The 18,336-nt window shown below is 54.8% G+C and overlaps 1 protein-coding gene across 1 annotated transcript in view; it reads right to left on the minus strand.

Moving 5' to 3' along the window:
- OSBP2 (oxysterol binding protein 2) overlaps nt 1-18,336 on the minus strand; it is a 129,346-nt gene that overhangs the window by 35,531 nt on the left and 75,479 nt on the right. The window contains 1 exon segment of the mRNA XM_075516073.1: nt 1,096-1,346. Within this exon segment, the coding sequence (XP_075372188.1) occupies nt 1,096-1,346 (251 nt within the window).

Here is an 18,336-nt window from a genome sequence, read left to right on the forward strand (position 1 = left end):
AAACTCTGCGGGGAGAGCGCTGCACAGGCACCCCAAAGCTGCTCCAAAATGCAAGAGGCCGTCTCAGGAAGCCCTTTCCCCCCATGGCCACAAAATGCTGCGAGCAGGGACGGGGAGGATGCTGCGACCACGGGGCTCCCGAGTGCCCTCCGGCTCCTGCCGTGGACTATTACTATTGTTTAAAAGCCCACATAAACCAACACACGACCTCCTTTTGCTCAGGGCTGGGACAGCACGGCGACAGCCCTGCTCCATTCACAATTCCCCAAGCTTTGCCTTCATATATTATTCCAGGTCTGTTAGGTTTTTGGGTTGGGGTTTTTTTTGTTTGGTTTTTTTTTTTCTTTAAATATTTTATTTAGTTTTACTCTCTCTTCCCCTCCCCAAAGCTCCCCAGGGAAAATCAGGCTCCCCAGGAAGGGCTGTCTCACTGCGACGGAGGCAGACCCACACCCCAAACAGAAGCCGTCCAAAAAATAATCAGAAAGCACCGTCACGCAGCACAGGGCGGGGAGGAGCGCCGGTGCCGGCACGCACTTCATGACCTCCAGCCACCCGGTCTGGGAGAGCACAGCTGGCAGGAGACAGCTCTCGGACCCCGAGGGGGTTAAATCCCCTGGGCGTGTAAAACAAGGGCAGCTTCACGGAAGTCAATGAGGATGCGAGTGATGTGGGGATGTGGGTCGGAGTCCGCAGCAGGCAACAGGCTCCGGATTGCTGTGCCAGCCAGAAAGGCGTCCCCAGGAACGGCTGAAAACCCCTTTGCACCCCAAGCCTCCGCTTTACCCGGCTTCACATCCAAAATGTCCCATTCTGGAGCAGCGTCCCCAGAAGGCATGCTGTAAGGTTGTAGCAGACCTGTGTCTCGGGGGTTACCCGTGCCCGCTCCCCGGGCTGCGCCTTCCCAACTTCCCGTCCCTCGGCCCCGGAGCCCCGTGCTAATGCAAGCCAACACACGGCTCCTGCGGAAAGCCGGTGCATGGAGAGAAAACGAGGCCACGCCAGAGGGAAGAAGGACGATGGAAGAAGAGGAGGAGAAAAACGCGTCTCCCTCTGCCTCCTCGCAAACGCGGCCGCTCAGCCGGCAGCACTTACGTTGATCATAGCATTGGAGGTGATGCGGAAGAGCGTGGCTCGTTCGTTCACCGCCTTGATCTTCTCGCCGCTCTCGGCCGGCAGCTTCAGGTTCTCCAGCTCGCTGAGCGAGCGCTGCAGGGCCGCCCCGTGCTTCGCGATCAGGTCATTGCAAGTGCTCAGATCCTCCAGCTTACTCAAGAGGGTTTTCAACGTGCCGTGCAGCTCGCTCTTGTCTGACTGCGAGGCGGGCTCCTCATCGCCCGAGTCATCTGCAAAGGGAGGGATGGAGAAAAAACAGTTTCCATGGTTACCCCCAGACCGTACTAACCCGTCAGCGCGGCGGGCAGGGGACCTCCTGCCTCCTCCCGCGCACAGGCAGCTCGGCCAGGGCTGGGGGTCGTGGCCGCCGCATCCCCCGGGAGCAGAGCGTGGCGTGGAGGAGCGAGGCGGGATGTCACCCAGGGCCCCGAGGAGGTGTCCGAAGGGCTCCCGCGGCTGTCACCGGGATTTGGCTCAGGGCTGCTACGGCTGAGCGGCGGGGGGTGGCGCGGGGAGCGGTGTGCTGGTGCCACCGGGAAGGGCCACGCGCCAAACCTCCCCTTTCCACGCACGGCTTCGGGAGCGAGGCCCAGTGTCAATGCACCCTGCACTGGGAGCGAACCTCGCGGGGGTTCTGCAAGGTCTGCTTTGGGCAGGATAAACTATTTTATCCTGCCAAGGGATTTTATCCACCCAAGGGAAAGGCTGCAAAGACACGGGGGAGAGTACCAGCCTCTACCCAAAACCATCACCACGCCTTCAGAAGGCAGAAAACTCCACGATCAGCATCTCAGGTACAGCAGAAATGGTTATTCCCACAACTTCAGAACGCTTGGGTGACTTAAAACCAGAAAACCAACCCAAAACCGAGCAGCGAGTATAACGCAGCATTTCTTCAGATCATCCCACTGCTCTCCCAGGGAAGTCACATGAGGTGAGCGGCTCCGAGAGCAGCACTGCCCAAAGCAAACGCAAAAAGCTGGAGCAGAGCAGGTCCTGCACAGGGTCTGTGCCCCACCCTTTCGTTCAAAGTTTAGCCAAGGTTTCTCTGGGTGCACCCAAACCCCACCAAGGCGGCACAGCACAGAGCAGCCCCTTCATTTCCCCTCCCTCAATCATCTGTTTCTGGATTAAAAAGAGATGGGGACCAGCAAAATGTGCCTGCAGCTTCTCTGCCGGGGCTGGGGGAGCCAGGAGGGATGAGGATGGCCTCCACGCCAGCCAGGCTGAGAGACGCCGCGATGCTGCAAAGCACGGACCTCGGGCATGCCTTGGTTAAAGCGGGGGTGTAGCACATCGCCTTTCTGCACCGCACGGAAAAGGAGGAAAGCCCGTACTTCACTGATAGGCAGGTGTTTGGGTTTTATTCCTGCCTCACTTATAAGACCTTTTAAAATGGTGTAGATATTGAGTAATGTTCAGCCATCGCTCACATAGATTCCACTGCTCTTGGGCCAGCTAAGGAAAATGAGAGAAGGAGTGCCCTTCATTTAACAGTACCGAAGCGGTGTTTCTAAGGCAAGAGCCGGAGCAATCTGGATAATATAAAGCACCATCAGCCCGGAGTCGAAGCAGCAGCGGAGCACAGTGCGGTGCTGCGCTGAGGCTCGTGGCTATGAAGCTACCCAGAAAGGACGTGATGGGACACGGAAGCATAGCGCAGGGACAAGGCTCATCCTACACAGCGGGATGTACCCCAGCTGCCCAAGGATGATGGAGAAGAAAATTAAAGCCCTGCTGGGAAACAGGGCACAGAGCAAAATGCAAGCAGCTCATGAAGCACTAGGGAGGCATCTCCCAATGCAACCATTTAGTCTGTCTGCAACCCAGCCCCGAGCATCCACAGCGCACAAACCTACAATTTAAAAGCCAGGAGGTGAAGCGTGGCTTGTGGCCACCAAGAACGCTCAAGGAATAAATAATCCATCAGTGCCAGCATTCACAGCACCCACGGGAAGCCAACCGAGACCTTCCCAAGGAAGGCAAGCAGCCAGCCAAGGTGCTGAGAGCAGAGCCGGCTCCACTGAAAGGCTGGGGAGCTCCTGAGCTGCACAGCCGGGTGGGAACAGCCCCGCTCCCAGGGACAGGGCCAGCATTTTGGAAACACAGGCGGCACCAGGGAAGTCTCCGGCACAGGCGGAGGAGACGGGCAGGGGAAGGAGAACAGGACCGGGACCACGCAGGATTTGAAGGCTCCTTCCCCAGGAGGCTGCACAGAGGCACCACGGCAATGGGCGTGAGCTTACACTGCGGGCACCTTGTACGCGCCAACTGCAAAAGATCTAGCAGGAAAATTTAAGGCACTTTTCCACCAGTAAGGAAAAAGTAACCAAAGCCTCCCTAAGGTCCACTTTCTGTTTCAAGTATTTCCATGGTGCCCTTCATCCTGGGGCACTGCGGGTCGCTGGCAGCGTATACACGTCCCCCTGAGCTTTGAATATTGTCTCTGTACCTGCCCTCAGCTGGTGCATCCGAAGGATGGAGCACACCGTACCGTGCAGGAGAGGTACACCGTGCTGTTACTGCTACTCAGAGCCATCTCCCCGAGCCTTTCCAGGGCAGTCTCCAGCAGAGGCTTGAAGCCATCTCCTTTCACAGTCTCCCATGCATCTCTCCTTCGCCATCAAATACAGCACGAGCTTTCACCAGAGCCGCTGCCCAGCAACACGGCTTCTACCTTGCAAGGCTCCGTCTGCAGCCATCACCTCTGACGGGGCTGGAAACCTGCTCCTCTCGAGCTGCAAGGTCCACGCGCTGGTCCAGCAGGTCCGCCCTGGGGCCCTGCCCTCGTCCCACGGCACCGCACACCCCAGCGGCACACACACCCGCGGGCACCGATCCCAACAGGGCCCAGCTCTCGGGCGTGCAATCTGCACACAGGGTGGGCACGGGACGGTGGTGGCGTTTAGGCAGCTCAGCCTGGCCAGAGCCACCTATGTCCAGTTCAGGAGCCCCTGGCTCTCTCCAGGCGTGCATCTGCGCTCTCCCCGCGAGCATCCCAGCAGCCTCTCCTGGGCTGGGCGAGCTGCCTGCGCTCCCGCACGCGGATGGGAACCACCTCGCCATACATCTGGCGGTCCCATCACTAATGAGTCCAGTCTGTAATGGCCAGTTCGTAATATATTATAGTGTTTTATAAAACTACCAGAAGCAGAAGCCAACCACGCTAGCTCACTTTTCATCACAGACCCGCCAGGCACCTATCACCACTAACTGTCAAAACACACCATTACCTCTGTGGGACCCGAGGCGATGAACCAAATTTGGGATTTTTTTTGTTTGTAGACATCGGTAATACTTCCCAAAGATAATTTTATCTGTTTACAAAGACGGCAAAAATTGTGCCAAGCAGGAGGAATTTTTGGAGGAACATTTAACCCCAAAATCCTTCCTCCTCCCAGATCACAGTCTGGGGATTCTGCCCACCATTAAAACGCTCTGACACAGGGACGGCATCGTGCGGCGACGGACGGGCTCCGTCCTTTGCCCGGGCATTATTTCCTGCCTGTCGCTGCCCGCTTGTCGAGGCTGCGGTAATGATCCCTGCCTGTGTGCTCAGCTCGAGGCAGGAGGCACGAACGCAGCGTGGCCCGTTTTTTTATCACTGTGCGGAATTATATAAACGCCTCAAAGCCCAGGAAAAAGAGAGAAGGCACCTGGGTCAGACCGTGCCAGTTGTGACGCTGCTGGTTCAAGGCTAAGTTAGCTGAGCTGAACACCCCTCACCAGCTCCCTGCCTGTCCCAAAGCTGCTTTCGTGGCCATGCCTGGGGGGCAGGCAGCAAGATCCCACCTTCCTCCTCCTCCTCCTGCCCGTGCAAATGGAGGGAGGGGTGTCAGACCCTCTGCTGAGGCTGCAGACTTCGAACAGGACCTTTGGGCTAGAGGGCTGTGATGCACCCATGGGGGAGCAACGTGCAACTCTGTCCTGGGAGCGAAAGCACGCCCAAAGCGGGGACAGAAAACCCCTCGCCTCCCTCCATCCCTGCTCAGCACATCCCCATAACCAGCACCGCCTCCGCGGCCCCAGCGCCCGGGGCGCACGGAGACCTGGACCAATTCATGCTTCTGTGACGCACGGTAAAATAAAAATATCTCAAGCAAGGTAATTTGCTGTAATTATCTCAAATCAAAGCACAGGAAGAAAGAAACACAATGTCACAGCTACAATCAAATCAGAGCAAGTTAAAGCAGAAACAATCACGCGAAGCACCCAAACAACCTCACTGCCATCCACCCGGCCGAAGCACTGCCACCAGCTCTGACGATGGGTTTCCAACCCCCAAGAAATGCTGAAACACCTCCCAGCGCTGAAACACCCCGCTCCTCACCGCCCTCGCAGCACCAGCCCAGGCCAAGCAGGATCAACCGGGTCCCCGGAAACTCCTCGCCCCTCACGTGGCTCCCTGGAGGTTTTTTGGCTGCAAGATTTGTGAAATCTTGGCTCCAGGAAAGCCAGGAGGTTGAATGAGGTCTTGGCTTCACCTACAGGTGCAGCACTGGGAAAAGCACCCTAAAAGGGCCAGGAAAAAGCAAACCGCAGCCCCGCAGGGTCCACCATCATGAACAGAAGAGCGGTGCATGCTCTTCTTTTTATTTTTTAAATTATCCTCATGTTTCCCCCACTCCGCCCTTCTGCACTTGCTCCACACACAGCGCTCACCGGAGACTTCGGCATCCTCCGCGCCGGGCTGCTGGCAGCACGCTGCTCTCCAGCCCGGGGAAGGGAGGCGTGAGGACCAGCGTTGCCCTTCCCCTTTCTCCTGGGAGCCCGAGGGAAAGCTGCCCAAAGCCAAAATAAGCAGAGAGACAAATCCATCTCTTTCCTCAAGCAACCACCAGCCTTTCTGATCTGCACCAGCTTCAGTCCAACGGCTTGTGGGTAAGAGCAGCCCCGGATCCGAGCAGAAGAGCCCTGCTTCCACACCATGTTCACCCAGCTTTCCAGCTGGTTTCTTGGCACCACCAGGACAACGACCGCAATGGGAACAGCCCTGCTTGTCCCTGTGGCGCAGACGGGAGCATGGGGACAGGGTTGTGCGGGATCTGGACAACCCCTCGTGTGCCCATCTCGGGGAGCACAGTCCCAGGGAAGCCACTTTGCTGCGGCAGCACGAGACCCACCAACGCCCACGGTTACTGCTGAAGGTCATCTGTAAAGTGCTGCAGGAGAGAGGAGCAGCAAAATTCGTTCTCATTGCTGGGGATAAAGGATTCACTCATCCAGAAAGGTGAAACAGCCGCAAGCCATCGCCTGCAGGTCTTCGCCTGGAGCACGGCCAAACGCCGGGGCGTTGGGGATCCTTCCTTCGCTCAAGACTTTGTATCAACTCAGCCACGAAAAAGAATGAATTTTGCTTTGCTAAGGCTGGTAAAACACCCCGAAGGTCAGGCAATACCCACAGAGAGAGAGAGACTCTGTCCAGGGCTCCTCATTCGAGGACAAAAACCGCAGGCGATTTGCAGAACCAACCCTACAACTGGCCCAGCAGACTCGCACCACTCGGGACTTCGGCAGCTGCCCGAATGGGGGGTCGTTCCTAATCGCAGCGATTCAAGATCACAAAACAAACCTCTTGCAAACAGGAGAAACTTATATCCCTAAATGTTTGGGAGCTAGGGAGGGGGAAAACATGACTCCCAACTATTTTTTCCATCCCTGGCAATGGCCGATAGGTCCAACTCGGAAGAGACCTGTCGAGGACAAAGCTGTTTCTCACCAAGACCCAGAGTGGACACAGCACACCGGGGACATCTGTGAGGCTTTGCTGTAAACTTCGCAATGCGCGAGATGAAACACCAAGGCAGGGCAGCGCAGCGTCCCTTGCTGGCCCACCGCAGCCCCGCGGCGATGGGAGGGGTGGCAGAGCAAGGACTGCACGAGGGCGATGGTGAGGAACACCCAGACGCCCCAGCGCTGCCCAGCAGACTCCTGCTGCAAAGTTTTCCAGCACAACGAGTGCGTCCCAACCCAAAATGAGTTTTCACGATGGCTTTGAAGGGGGGTTTCCCTTCAAGCAGGGGTTGAGGAGGAACCAGAACCGGGGCAGCGAGGACTTGCTGAGGTGGAGGATGCTCTGCGCTCGTTGCCTCCGGATGCCGCCCTTGTACTTTTCACCAGTTTGGCCCTTCTGGATCCTCAGCTCCAAGCCCAAGCTGCCTCCCAGCAGCTCCTAAATCACATTAAACTTCAAACCAACATCCTAGCTAGGCAGAGCCAGGGCGGACCAGGGGCTGTGTGTCTGGAACGAGCAAAAAGCTTGGAGGCTCTGCAGGAGCCAGGAAGGCATCCCTGCTCCCTTCACGCAGGGGAGATCCTTCAAGGACACAAATACTATTTTAATGGATGGTTTCCAGCCATGCCACCCTCCAACGCAGCCCTCAGCACACCCTGTCCCTGCAGAGGGAAGGGGCTCTGTGATGGATCCCCCTCCTTCTGCGAAGGAGGACAGCGGAGCTGCCACCCGGCCCTCGCCCCTCTCTGCGCCGGGCGCCAGCCGGTGCTGCCGGCAGCAGCTCTGCCATCTGCTCTCCGCAGAAGAAAGATCCTCCCCAAAGCAGCAAACTGTCCGTGGGTTGGCAGGGGGGCTGCCCAGCCCCGGACCCCCCATCGGCGCTGGGATGCGGGTACCCTGGACCCCCTCGGGGAACAGCACGTCCCCGGCTCATGAGCTTCCCCTCGGCTCACCCCGCTCCTCAACACAAGACAGGTTTATAACGAAAGACAGGCATTTAGCAAGAATTCATGTCGCTCTTCTACAGCAAACAAAAGCTACCCAAGAAGATAAACACGAAAGGCTGGCAGCAAACATTTGACAACAAATTGTGAGGTTCCTCTCACTCCTGTGCCGTGGATGAGTCAGCCCAGCTTCCGCGGCATCCTCCCAAGGTCTCCTGCCCTTCCCAAACTCGGCGTCTCCTGGAGACCTCCCCATGCCCATTGCTGGCACACAGGGACCACCAACGATTTGAATCCATTCCCCCTCTCCCTCTTTCAGCCAAGCTTCGCACCGACCACGCGCTGCTCAGGGCAGGGCTCGCCGCTCGGTACCGGCGTGTCCGGAGGCAATGCCTGCCGGGACCCCGGGCTAGAGGTGGCCTTGAGGAGGAGGTTTCAGGCTGAGCCTGCGTGCAAGGTGCCATCAGCTGTGCGGGAGCACGACCCAAGCCCAAAACTGCCGCTTTTGCCCTCTGCCTGCAGTACGGGGCAGCGCTGCCGTGACACGCAAGCGTGGCAGAGCAGGCCTGGCCCCCAGGCACCACAGTAACCCACATACCGAGGTCTGCAAAACCCTCCTCTCCCTCCTGCACCAGGAAGGTTTTACAAACGCAGTTGCTGTTTTACGATCTGCATTTATTGTCGCTCACAGGAAACGTCTGCAACCAAGGGCTCAAATACGAGACACACACTGCCATTAACAGCAGCTTTTAATAAATCTCCTCTCCGGGAACACGCACAGCCTATATTCTGCAGAATGCACTCAGTTCCCACACACTACGCACCCTAAAAACACGAGTCCCTGCAAGCCGAGTCCTTTCATTCCCCATCTCATACTTTGTTTTGACTTGCGAACCAACTTAAAGGCACTCTGTTGTGATTTTCATTTGTAGGGCACTGGCATGAAGCAGTTGCTACAGGAACAGCCAGCCTCACGGTAAGCTGGGAAGATTATTTTTGGAGCTGTGATGCTATTTAATCTATGTAAAATGGATCAGCAGCTATCGGCCGTAAGCCTCTTCGGGCTTGTTTCTCAGCCTGGAGAGCAACACGAAACTTCAGCGCCCAGAGCAGCATCTCACGAGGAGGCCATTAAGGCAGAAGCTCCCTTTACGCCCCCTTTCTCTGCCTCTAAAACTTCCCTCAGCTGAATATTTCCCATTGATTGCAATTTCTCCGGAGCTGGTGGAAAAGCTGCTGGCTGGAGGCACGAGGCAGGCGCTTCCCCGCGCTGGCGACATGCCGGGGCTTTGCGCTGCAGCCCGCGGGGAAACCCAGTGACACGGAGCCCGCTGGAGGCACCGCCACACTGCGCACCCACCCCGAAATCATGGGGAGAGCCGGAGCAAGCCCAGGGTGCTGCTGCTCCCGGCCGGGCTGTTTCGGTGCTGTCCCTGGATGAGCAGAGCTGGGAAGAGCCTTTTCAGGGGGAACGGGATAGAGCAAGGGGAGGCAAAGGGATTGCAGGGTTCAGCATGAGACCTTTTATTCTAAAACTCCCAAACTGCACCCGGAGTCCGGCTGCGACATCTCCAGCCCGAAGCACCACAGCCATGTGGCACCGCACCACGGCTAGGGCGGGCAATTAATCCCGGCTTACCTTCCTCTCCAGGTCCAGCACAGATGCTCTCTTCCTACATCCCGCACCTTCCTTCTCCGCCCTGTGAGCGGAAAAGTTTCCCTTCCCGAGCATCCTCGCTTTAAGAAAAAGTCCTCATCCTTCCTACATCACCTTGAATTTCCCCCCGAGCCTCCTGCAACCCTGAGCCGCTCACCCACCGCTTCGCCGAAGCCTCTCGAGCCTCTCAAAGACAAGGCTGGTCCTGTGCAAGAAATTAAATCTGGCCTTCTGCTGGTACGAAGAGGGAACGAGCAGACGAGGGGGGTGAAAGCGTGCAATATTGCAGAGCGAAGCTGAGCCAGACCAGCTCCCGCACCGCAGAGCCGCCGAGCTCCGCAATGCCCGGCACCTGCCGAGGAGCCACGCACAACCCAAAAGCAAACCATGTGCGGCAAGCTGTCCTCTGCATCCAAACGGTTTCATTCACCTCCAGGGAAAAGAAAGCATTTTCCGCTGTCCACAGGTAAAACCATAACGGAATAGAAGGAGCACTGATGATTTTAATCAAGATAGTATTCCTGGGTTCCCCCAAAGCCACCAACAACCACGGCAGTGGAGATGGGGCACCTCGGCAGTTGCCCTTTTTGCTTATCAGGGGCAAGAACTGCACATCTGCTGGCAGGGAGCCGAGTTTTGAAGCATCCGAGTCACCGACCCAGCAGCCCCACGCCACCGTGGCTGTTCCCAACGTCCCTAGAAAAAGCTGTCTTAGGGTTGTTTTGCAGCCGCGCAGCAATGCCAGGCTACCCAGCAGACCACGCCACCAGAAGCCAGGCACGGCTTGGTCCTCCATCAGCTTGCTCCGGAGGCAGAAGTGGCCAAGCCACCCCCGGGTGAATTCAGCATCCGTCTCTGGAAGAGGAAGGGGAAACAACAGAAACCAGAAACAGGGCCAGAGTCACTGACTGCTACATACACCCCTCTGGATGCAAAGTTGGTTGTGCTGAAAAAGGAACTCAGCTGACCTACTCGTCTTACAGCAGCCCCGCAGAGGAAAAGGCCGTACAGGGTGAGGGCAACGGGCCCGGAGCAGGATGCAGGTGATGCTCGGTGACGTCGGGCTGTCCAGAGGCAGCTCATCTGTCTGTCGGGCTGTCCTGGCAGCTCATCTCACCCACTCCTGGAGACCCTTTCCCCACCACACGATACGGGTTAACGTCGCCTAGCCCCGCTTCCAGGGCGCTTTGGCTCCGGCCGTGCAGCAGCGCTGCGCAGCATCCCTCCCCTTCCAGCCGCAGCCTCCTCCAGCCGGCCACCGCAGCCGGTGTCAAGCTCAGGGACGCGAGCACTGCAGGAGCTGCAAGCCGTCAGGTATCAGAGCCACTACAAAGAGGCCATCTCAAGTTTGGTCTTCTCAGACACGGGAAGGAAGGTGCGTCCAAGGTCGCGGGCAGCACTGGGGGCTGTCCATGGCACAGCACTGCACCTGAGCATCTCCACCAGCGATGCATCGTGCCGGGGTGGTACCGCGGGCATCACCGAGAGCCGAGGATGCGGTGCTGTGCTGCAAACACACAGGGCAAGTCTCTCCTGCATGAGAAATGACAGGGCAATAAAAGACTCCATCATTTCTTCCAAATAAAACCCAAATCAGCTCATCAATGTGCTGCCTGCAAGTCAAAGCCAGAGATGGTAAAGCCACAAAGTCCTGCTGCTTAAGATGATACCAGCCACGCAACAAGAGTTTTGGCTGCAAGAAATCCCGCAACTCTTCTCACTGCATCAGCAAGGACTTAAGCCGGATCAGCTTGCCACAGAAAAGCACTTTTCCCCGGCGGGCAGGAGCCTGCCCAGCCCAGCAGAGTCACCACCCAAATCCCCGGGAGATGCTCTGCCGGCGAACAGTGAAAGCTGCCGTCAAGCACCAAGGAAACCACACCACTGCCCATTTCCACAATCCATAGCCCAAACTGCTCACTTTTCACAACAGGAGAGCCCACAGCTGGTCTCCACCAAAATAACCTCGTCCTACTCGTCAGAGGATGCTGAAGCAGTAAATCAGCCATCCCCGACACCGTTCGGAGATGGGCGTCAGCACGGCCGGCTGATGCCGATGCTCCTTGGAGCGGTGCCGGGAGGTTCAGTCAAACTTTGTAAAGAATCACAAGGCAAACCTGAAGCAAATGGTGGAGCAGCATCGGTGCTGTTGACAAACCCCACAGTGTTAACAAGCTTCTCTCAAAGCAAGAACCAGGACAGCACAGACCCGTTGCTGTCGTGCTCTCCCAGGTCCGACGGGCAGCGTATTTAGGGGTCGTTTTCCCCATCGCTATGGAGTGCTGCAGCTTCTGACGTCCTTCCTATCATGCACTTCCACGCAGTGACTCTGGGACGCAATCTGCCCGTCTGGGGACAGCAGGCTGCCCACAGCCAGCCCGGGCAGAGCGCGCAGGCTAAAATGGGCACAGTAAGGCAGCAGCAGAGATTTGGGAGCTTCCCTGCCACTCCGGTTTCCGTGGGGAAAGTCAGCACAGCCCATGCCCTGCCTCGGTCTAACCTTTCTCTCCACAGAGAGAAAATCAGAGAGACCATTGTCACCAGAGGTCTACTGGAAAGCCCTTCATCATCTAAAGCGTGTCCCCTGGAAAACTGCCCGGTCCATAGCTCGGAGGGTTACGGAAACAGGCAACTCAAAGGTCTTCCACCTCGCTGTCTTTAGGAGCTGATCCAACCCAACTTGTTTCTGACGTTTCCAGGGCACCAGCCACCAGCATATGACTGTCATCACAGATAACACGGCTTCCTACTAACAAAGCAGAGCTTTATCTCTACCTTAAAAAGTCTAGGCTCAGTTCTCATAAATGTCAGTGTTTATCACCACCTCAGGTCACTGCAAGCACTCAGCACGCAAATTTCTCTGCAACTCTTCCAGAGGAGGATGCATTCAACGCCCACACCTAATTTTGGGGGGCCGAACGCCAGACCCATCGCCCGGCCCTCACTGCCCACAGGGAGCTGCTGGAGGCAGGAGCAGAGGCAGGAGCCGCTGCCCGCTCCTCTGACGACGGAGGCAGCCCTGCGTGACTCGCTCAGACATCTGACTTGGAGATGTCTGACGCAGACTAAATTAATCTCTGCTAAAGTCTTACCTCCTCCTTCCCTCTCCCGGGGGATAAAAGCGCACTGGCCGGTAAATCATGTCCTGCAGTGGATGGTGCCTGACCAGGCTGCCTGGGGGAAACCCCGGCCGGCGGGACGGGGAAGGACCGCGCGGGTCCGAGGATGCTCAGGGTGATGCAGCGTGACACGCAGCCCTCAAGGACGAGCCGGAGGAGTCGCTCCCACAAACAGGAGCGGCCCCGGCACGATCCCATCGTACCCATGTCACAACTGTCCCGGCTGAGCTGCCCGAGGTGGGTCACAGCCTCTGCCTCCCCCCTGCCTCAGTTTACCTCCCGCTGCCATCCGGAGCCGGTGCCCAGGCATCGTGGCACATTTGCTGGGTTTGGGGATGATGGAAAGAAACGTGGGGTGAGACGGGGACGGGATGGACAGGACACAACACAACTGCAAAATACAATGCGAAAATACAATACAATTTTTCACCCGCAGCCTCCTTCTTCTCAGTTGCACTTCTCTTGTGCACTTTCTGCTGCCTTTTCCCACACCTGTCGAGGAGTTGTGTATCTAAATATATGAAAAATACCACACTTAGTTGGTAAAAGCCTTTTTTCCTCCCCAGGCAGAGTGGAGGAGGTCCATGAGGAGAGGCAAGCATCAAAGCCAACCTCTGCTGCAGCAATCCCAGACAAAACTCCGAGCCCATGCTCCTCACAGGTGTTTCCACAAGTAAATAGCACAGAAACCAACCCCACCTGAGGAGATTCCCTATTTATCCCATCGTCAACCAGCCTCCCTGCTGACACCACGGGTTTGATTCAGGAACGCCAGCCCTTCCCGTCTGGGATTATCCGGATCTCTTGGAAACGTTGATCGCCCATCATTTCTCAAACGGAGCAATTTCCACGTTGGCTCTAGAAGACGCATCTGCTTTCATCACTTTTAATCGCTATGAATATTAAATGGAAATGGGTATCTATATTTAATAGTCCAGCCTGGCTGCCAAAAGATAGATGGATTTTCACAGCATCTGCAGATGCAGGCACAGGCGGTACTTTTGTGGTTATAAAGAATTACGCTGGAAATTAATCATCAAAATAGTACAGCAAATAATCATTCATAAATCATTCCAAATTTGGGTGATCACTTAGCAATTATCACCAACCTGGCAAGGCTATTTCTTCTCCCTGCTAATGCAAATGGAAAGCTGTTCAAGCAAATGGAGGCCTAAAAATAGCCAACATTAGCTGCTTGTGACAAGCTGTGACATTTCCTGAAGTCACATTCGGTGGAAGCAGGTGGTGGGCGCAAGCCGAGGAGGGAGGACCCCAACCCGGCGATGGGGCTCCACAGAACAAATCCAGAGCTCCAAGACCACTGCTCCTCACAAAATGTCCCATCAGATTTGCCTGCAATCCTTAAGTACTGTGGAGAGAAGTGAAATGCATAAGTTTTGCAGAAATTTAAGTCTAAGGACTTGAGTGATGCGATCTACGTTGGCCCAAGGTTGTGCAGGGGGTTGGACCAGAGACCTCCAGACCTAAGTTACTCCACAACTCTATGCTAAGTGCAACTTTGTCACTTGTAATAATTGCTTTTGGTTAACAAATCGGATGTAATGCTAAACTGCAGTAACAAGGGAAATTCAGCATACGTATCTGGTTAAAAATTAACAGGTAAAATAAGTAGGATACAAAAATGGGCTTAAAAATTTTTGGAGCCTTTCTTTGGATGATAGCTTGGACAACACAGCATCCTTCTACCAGGCCATGTTGAAATAAAGAAGGTAAGCAACTCCTTCCATTTTGATTTTTAAAAATGTTACTACTACCTCTTGATTTCTGTAACTGTGATTTCCTTAATGCTTTGGTGCAGCTGGTTGGAGCCGAACCTAAGGGGAGAAGTCATGCGATAACGTGGCCCGATAGTGCTCGCTCTCTTGGTAAGCGAACACCACAGTGGCACAAGGACTGAGAAGACGATGAACATGAGACCAAAGGGACAAAAAGCAGCTGGGGTTAATCTCTCTGCCTCACATCCAGGATAAGTTACAGCTTACAAGGAAAGCAACACACCGTTACAGCAGGGAATGTGTCTAAGGGAGCCAGGACCCCAAAACAAAGGTACCGAATCTGATCCCGCGGAGATGCCTCCTTGGAAGGAACGACGCTCCTGAGAGGAGGCTGCACAAGGAATTTCTTCCGAGATATCAGAAAGTTGATGCAATGAAGGAGGCTAACTGAAATGATCGATAGGTCTTGATCTGCTCTGGCACCAGCCCTTCGCAGTTCTCCTTGCGACTGACCCTTCTGCGCTGATGAAGACCCATTTCCAAAGAGGTGAGCAGTCAGCTCCGTCCTGCCCATCGCACAATAACCCATCGGGCCACCAGCCTGAAGCAAAATCCACTTTATAACTGGAGCTGCCTTGGGACCACAGCTTCAGCGCAGCGCCGGCACCCACCAGCCTCCGCGAAACAAATGTTTGCTTCAGTGCAAGCAGACCCTACCCGAAACTTTTCTTACATGCTGCCGGAATACCAGAGGACCACATTTCCAAGAAAATTTGAGGATTCAATTGGCAAGCAAACAATATTTGTCCCATTTCGGCACAGGACCATACAGGAGACCTAAACTCAGAAATTTCTTTTGGCACAAGCTATCCTTGCCACAAGGGTCTTGAAACCAATGAAGCTACAGCAGGGATGAATTCTGCCCCACCTCGTTATCTGCTTCCTTTCCTATGAAATACGTATTAAAATACAAGCCTGAATGGAGAGTGGACATACCAGTCCATTAATGCACATAAAGGACTTCTTGTTTCTTGAAAGAAAAGCACTGGGAAAGCACAAAGTATTTTTATTACGATTACTGCAGCATTCCCAGTCCAGCTATTGAACATTTTATTGCTGCAATTAGAAAATGATGATGTTACCAGTCAATAAGCCTCAGCAGCAAGTGCTGCACTTTATCTGGATTGCAGTCATTCTCTCTTTCCGGCACATACGGGATTTTCCGATTACCCAATCACCTAAACAACTCCAATAAGCTGGTAAGTTAGGCTACAAAGATGTACAGATGGGTTTAAAACACACCAAAAGGCAGGGTTTAAACTCAAAATAAGATAGATACATTGGAGAAATGGAGATTGAAATACAGGAGATGATAAATGCAAGATACCATGCTACATCAGCAGAGAGAACCAATCCAACAGATACTGGGCAACCGCCTGGTTAGCAGAAAAGGAGCCAATAATCATGGCTCATTATAAATCCAACATAAATTACAACGGGACTTTTAAAAGCAAGCTAAAAAAAGCAAATAAACTCAGGGTTATAGGAACAGAAAAGTCGTATCTGAGACACACGATGTAATTCCCGGTAAGTCCCCAACAGCCTATGCCCAGTTTGGGGCACGGCACTCCTCAGACAGATGTGCGCCGTAAAAAGACACCCATGAGGACGACACTGGGGCTGGAAAACACATCCTGCAGAAGAGACTGCATGGAAGGACAGCGTTTGGCAGAAGTGGGAGAAAACCAACCGGAGACATGCTAACAGTCTACAAATAACAACTTGTATTAAGCATAGAAGGGACCGATCTGTTCTCCGCGTCCACAACAGCCAAGAGAAGAAGCCATGAGCTTCAACGGCTGCAATGACTCTGGATATGTGGGACAACCGCCTAAGGCCAGGGGCAGGGACCAGGGGACTCGGGCGCTGGAGACGTGCGGGGACAGGACCAGCGACCGTCTGCGAGCATCGCTTTGAAGGAGCCGATCCTGCCTTTGGGCAGAGAGGTGAATTCAACAGGCTGCTTCCAGCCTCCTTGTGCATGATTGTATCATTTGAAAGAAAAAAGAAAAAAAAAAGGGCTAGAGATCCCCCAGAAAGCAAACCTGGAAACAGGAGCAACTACGGAGGTCGGCTATGTCATGAGCCAAACCCAAATCCTGTGGAGCTGGACGGGACTCTTCCCTTGCCTTCATATATACATATTTATACATATACATATGGGATGAAACATGGGCAGGCATCAGTGCTGTTTCCACAAGTCTTTCAAGTGGATTTCTTCAAAAGCTTTCCAAAACTCTTCTCAAGAGGAGCCAGGAGGACTTTGCAAGGGGATGGCAGTTTGCTGGCTTTTGGAGGAGGTGGAGGGTTTGGGGTTTTTTTTTGCTCTGCCCTTTGACCGCAATGTTCTGCTCTCCATTTCCATTGGAATAAGAACTCTGGCAGCCACCAGGAGAACTACGGAGCCAGACCTCAAACCTGCTACACTGGAGTCACAGGGCCCGAAGAGCAAAGCTGGCAGGGAACGCAAGAGGAGATAAAAATTAGTCCAGCTGATGCTTTTGTTAAGTTGCTGGAGAGCCAAAGTTAGCCCCACTGGAGACGGCCAAATGTCCCCTCCTGTCCCCTGCGGACAGTTCTGAATAGCAATGAAAAAAAATGGTGGTGAAGGTGTGATTATAGGGAAATAACCACTCATTATCAGATAATTGGCGGCTCAAGCTGCACATCTCATCTCCAGAAAGGAAAATTTAAAAAAAAAAAAAAGCCTAATAAAAATAGAAACTTTTTCATTATACAGCTCGGAACAGCAACAGCACGCAAAGTACCGATCTCCCAGTAACAGCTCGGGGTGCAAAGCTCTGCTTCGCTGCCGGCACGTCTCAACCCCTGCCTCCTGGTGTGCAAGCACAGCTAATCAATCGCTGGCCCCAGGGCCAGCGACTTTGCTTTTATTCATACCTGCAAAACTGCCAGGCTGCTTCCCTGCAAGGGGATCCTTGCGGGAAAGGCCCGGACTAGCCCCACCGGCCCCACGGCGGGAGGCAAGCGTACAGCCCAGGTGCCTGCAGCATCACCTTCCAGCACCTCATTTCCTCTGCGAGTCCAGTAAGGGTCCAGGTGGCCCCAGCATCTCCAGCCAGAGAGACCGGAGAGATCAGCAGGAGCCCAGCATGCCTCCAAGGGGTGCCACATTTCAGTGGATCAAACCGTCATGGAGCAACTAACACCAGGGAAGGAAAAAAAACCTGTTTATGGCCACCCCATGCTGGGCGAGGACCAGTACCAGGACCTGTGATGGAGAAGGTCTTTGCTGAGAGCCCATGCAGACACGCGCTGCGCTGCTACGGACCATCTCGATGGACTGAGCCCGTCCATCAGGACCTCAATTTCGCAGCGCATCCCTGACAGATCCAAAGCCGCTTGGTCATCCCGGGAGAAGCCTGAGAAACACTTTGGGGTTGGGTCCGACCAGCGCGCATGCAGGCACAACCTGCCTGTTTCTCAGAGCAGGTACCCTGCAGCAGCAAAAGGGTTTCTGCCACCCAGACCCCCATAACACTCCTGCCTCCCCCTCCCCAGGGATTCAAACTGCAGAAGACATCCCCTTTTATAATCACAGACTCATAGAGTGGTTTGGGTTGGAAGGGAATATTAAAGGTCATCTAGTCCAAGCCCCCTGCAATCAGCCGGGACATCTTCAACTGGATCAGGTTGCTCAGAGCCCCGGCCAACCTGACCTTGAACGTTTCCAGGGATGGGGCACCTACCACCTCTCTGGGCAACCTGGGCCAGTGCCTCACCACCCTCATTGTAAAAATTTCTTCCTTATATCTGGTCTGAGGATGGAGGAGCCACCACAGTTTGGTGGCACCACAAGCAAGGGAACGAGAAGTCCCTGCGTCTCTGCCAGGGCTGCCGGCAGCAGCAGGCACTGAGTGGCGCAGGGCTGGGCGTGAGCGGCTTGCTTAGCCTGAAACAAGCCAGGAGAAATGCAGAAGAGGCATAAAATTCAAATGTCAAGGTACTT

Source organism: Mycteria americana, chromosome 13, assembly GCF_035582795.1.
Source record: "Mycteria americana isolate JAX WOST 10 ecotype Jacksonville Zoo and Gardens chromosome 13, USCA_MyAme_1.0, whole genome shotgun sequence".
NCBI lineage: Eukaryota > Metazoa > Chordata > Aves > Ciconiiformes > Ciconiidae > Mycteria > Mycteria americana.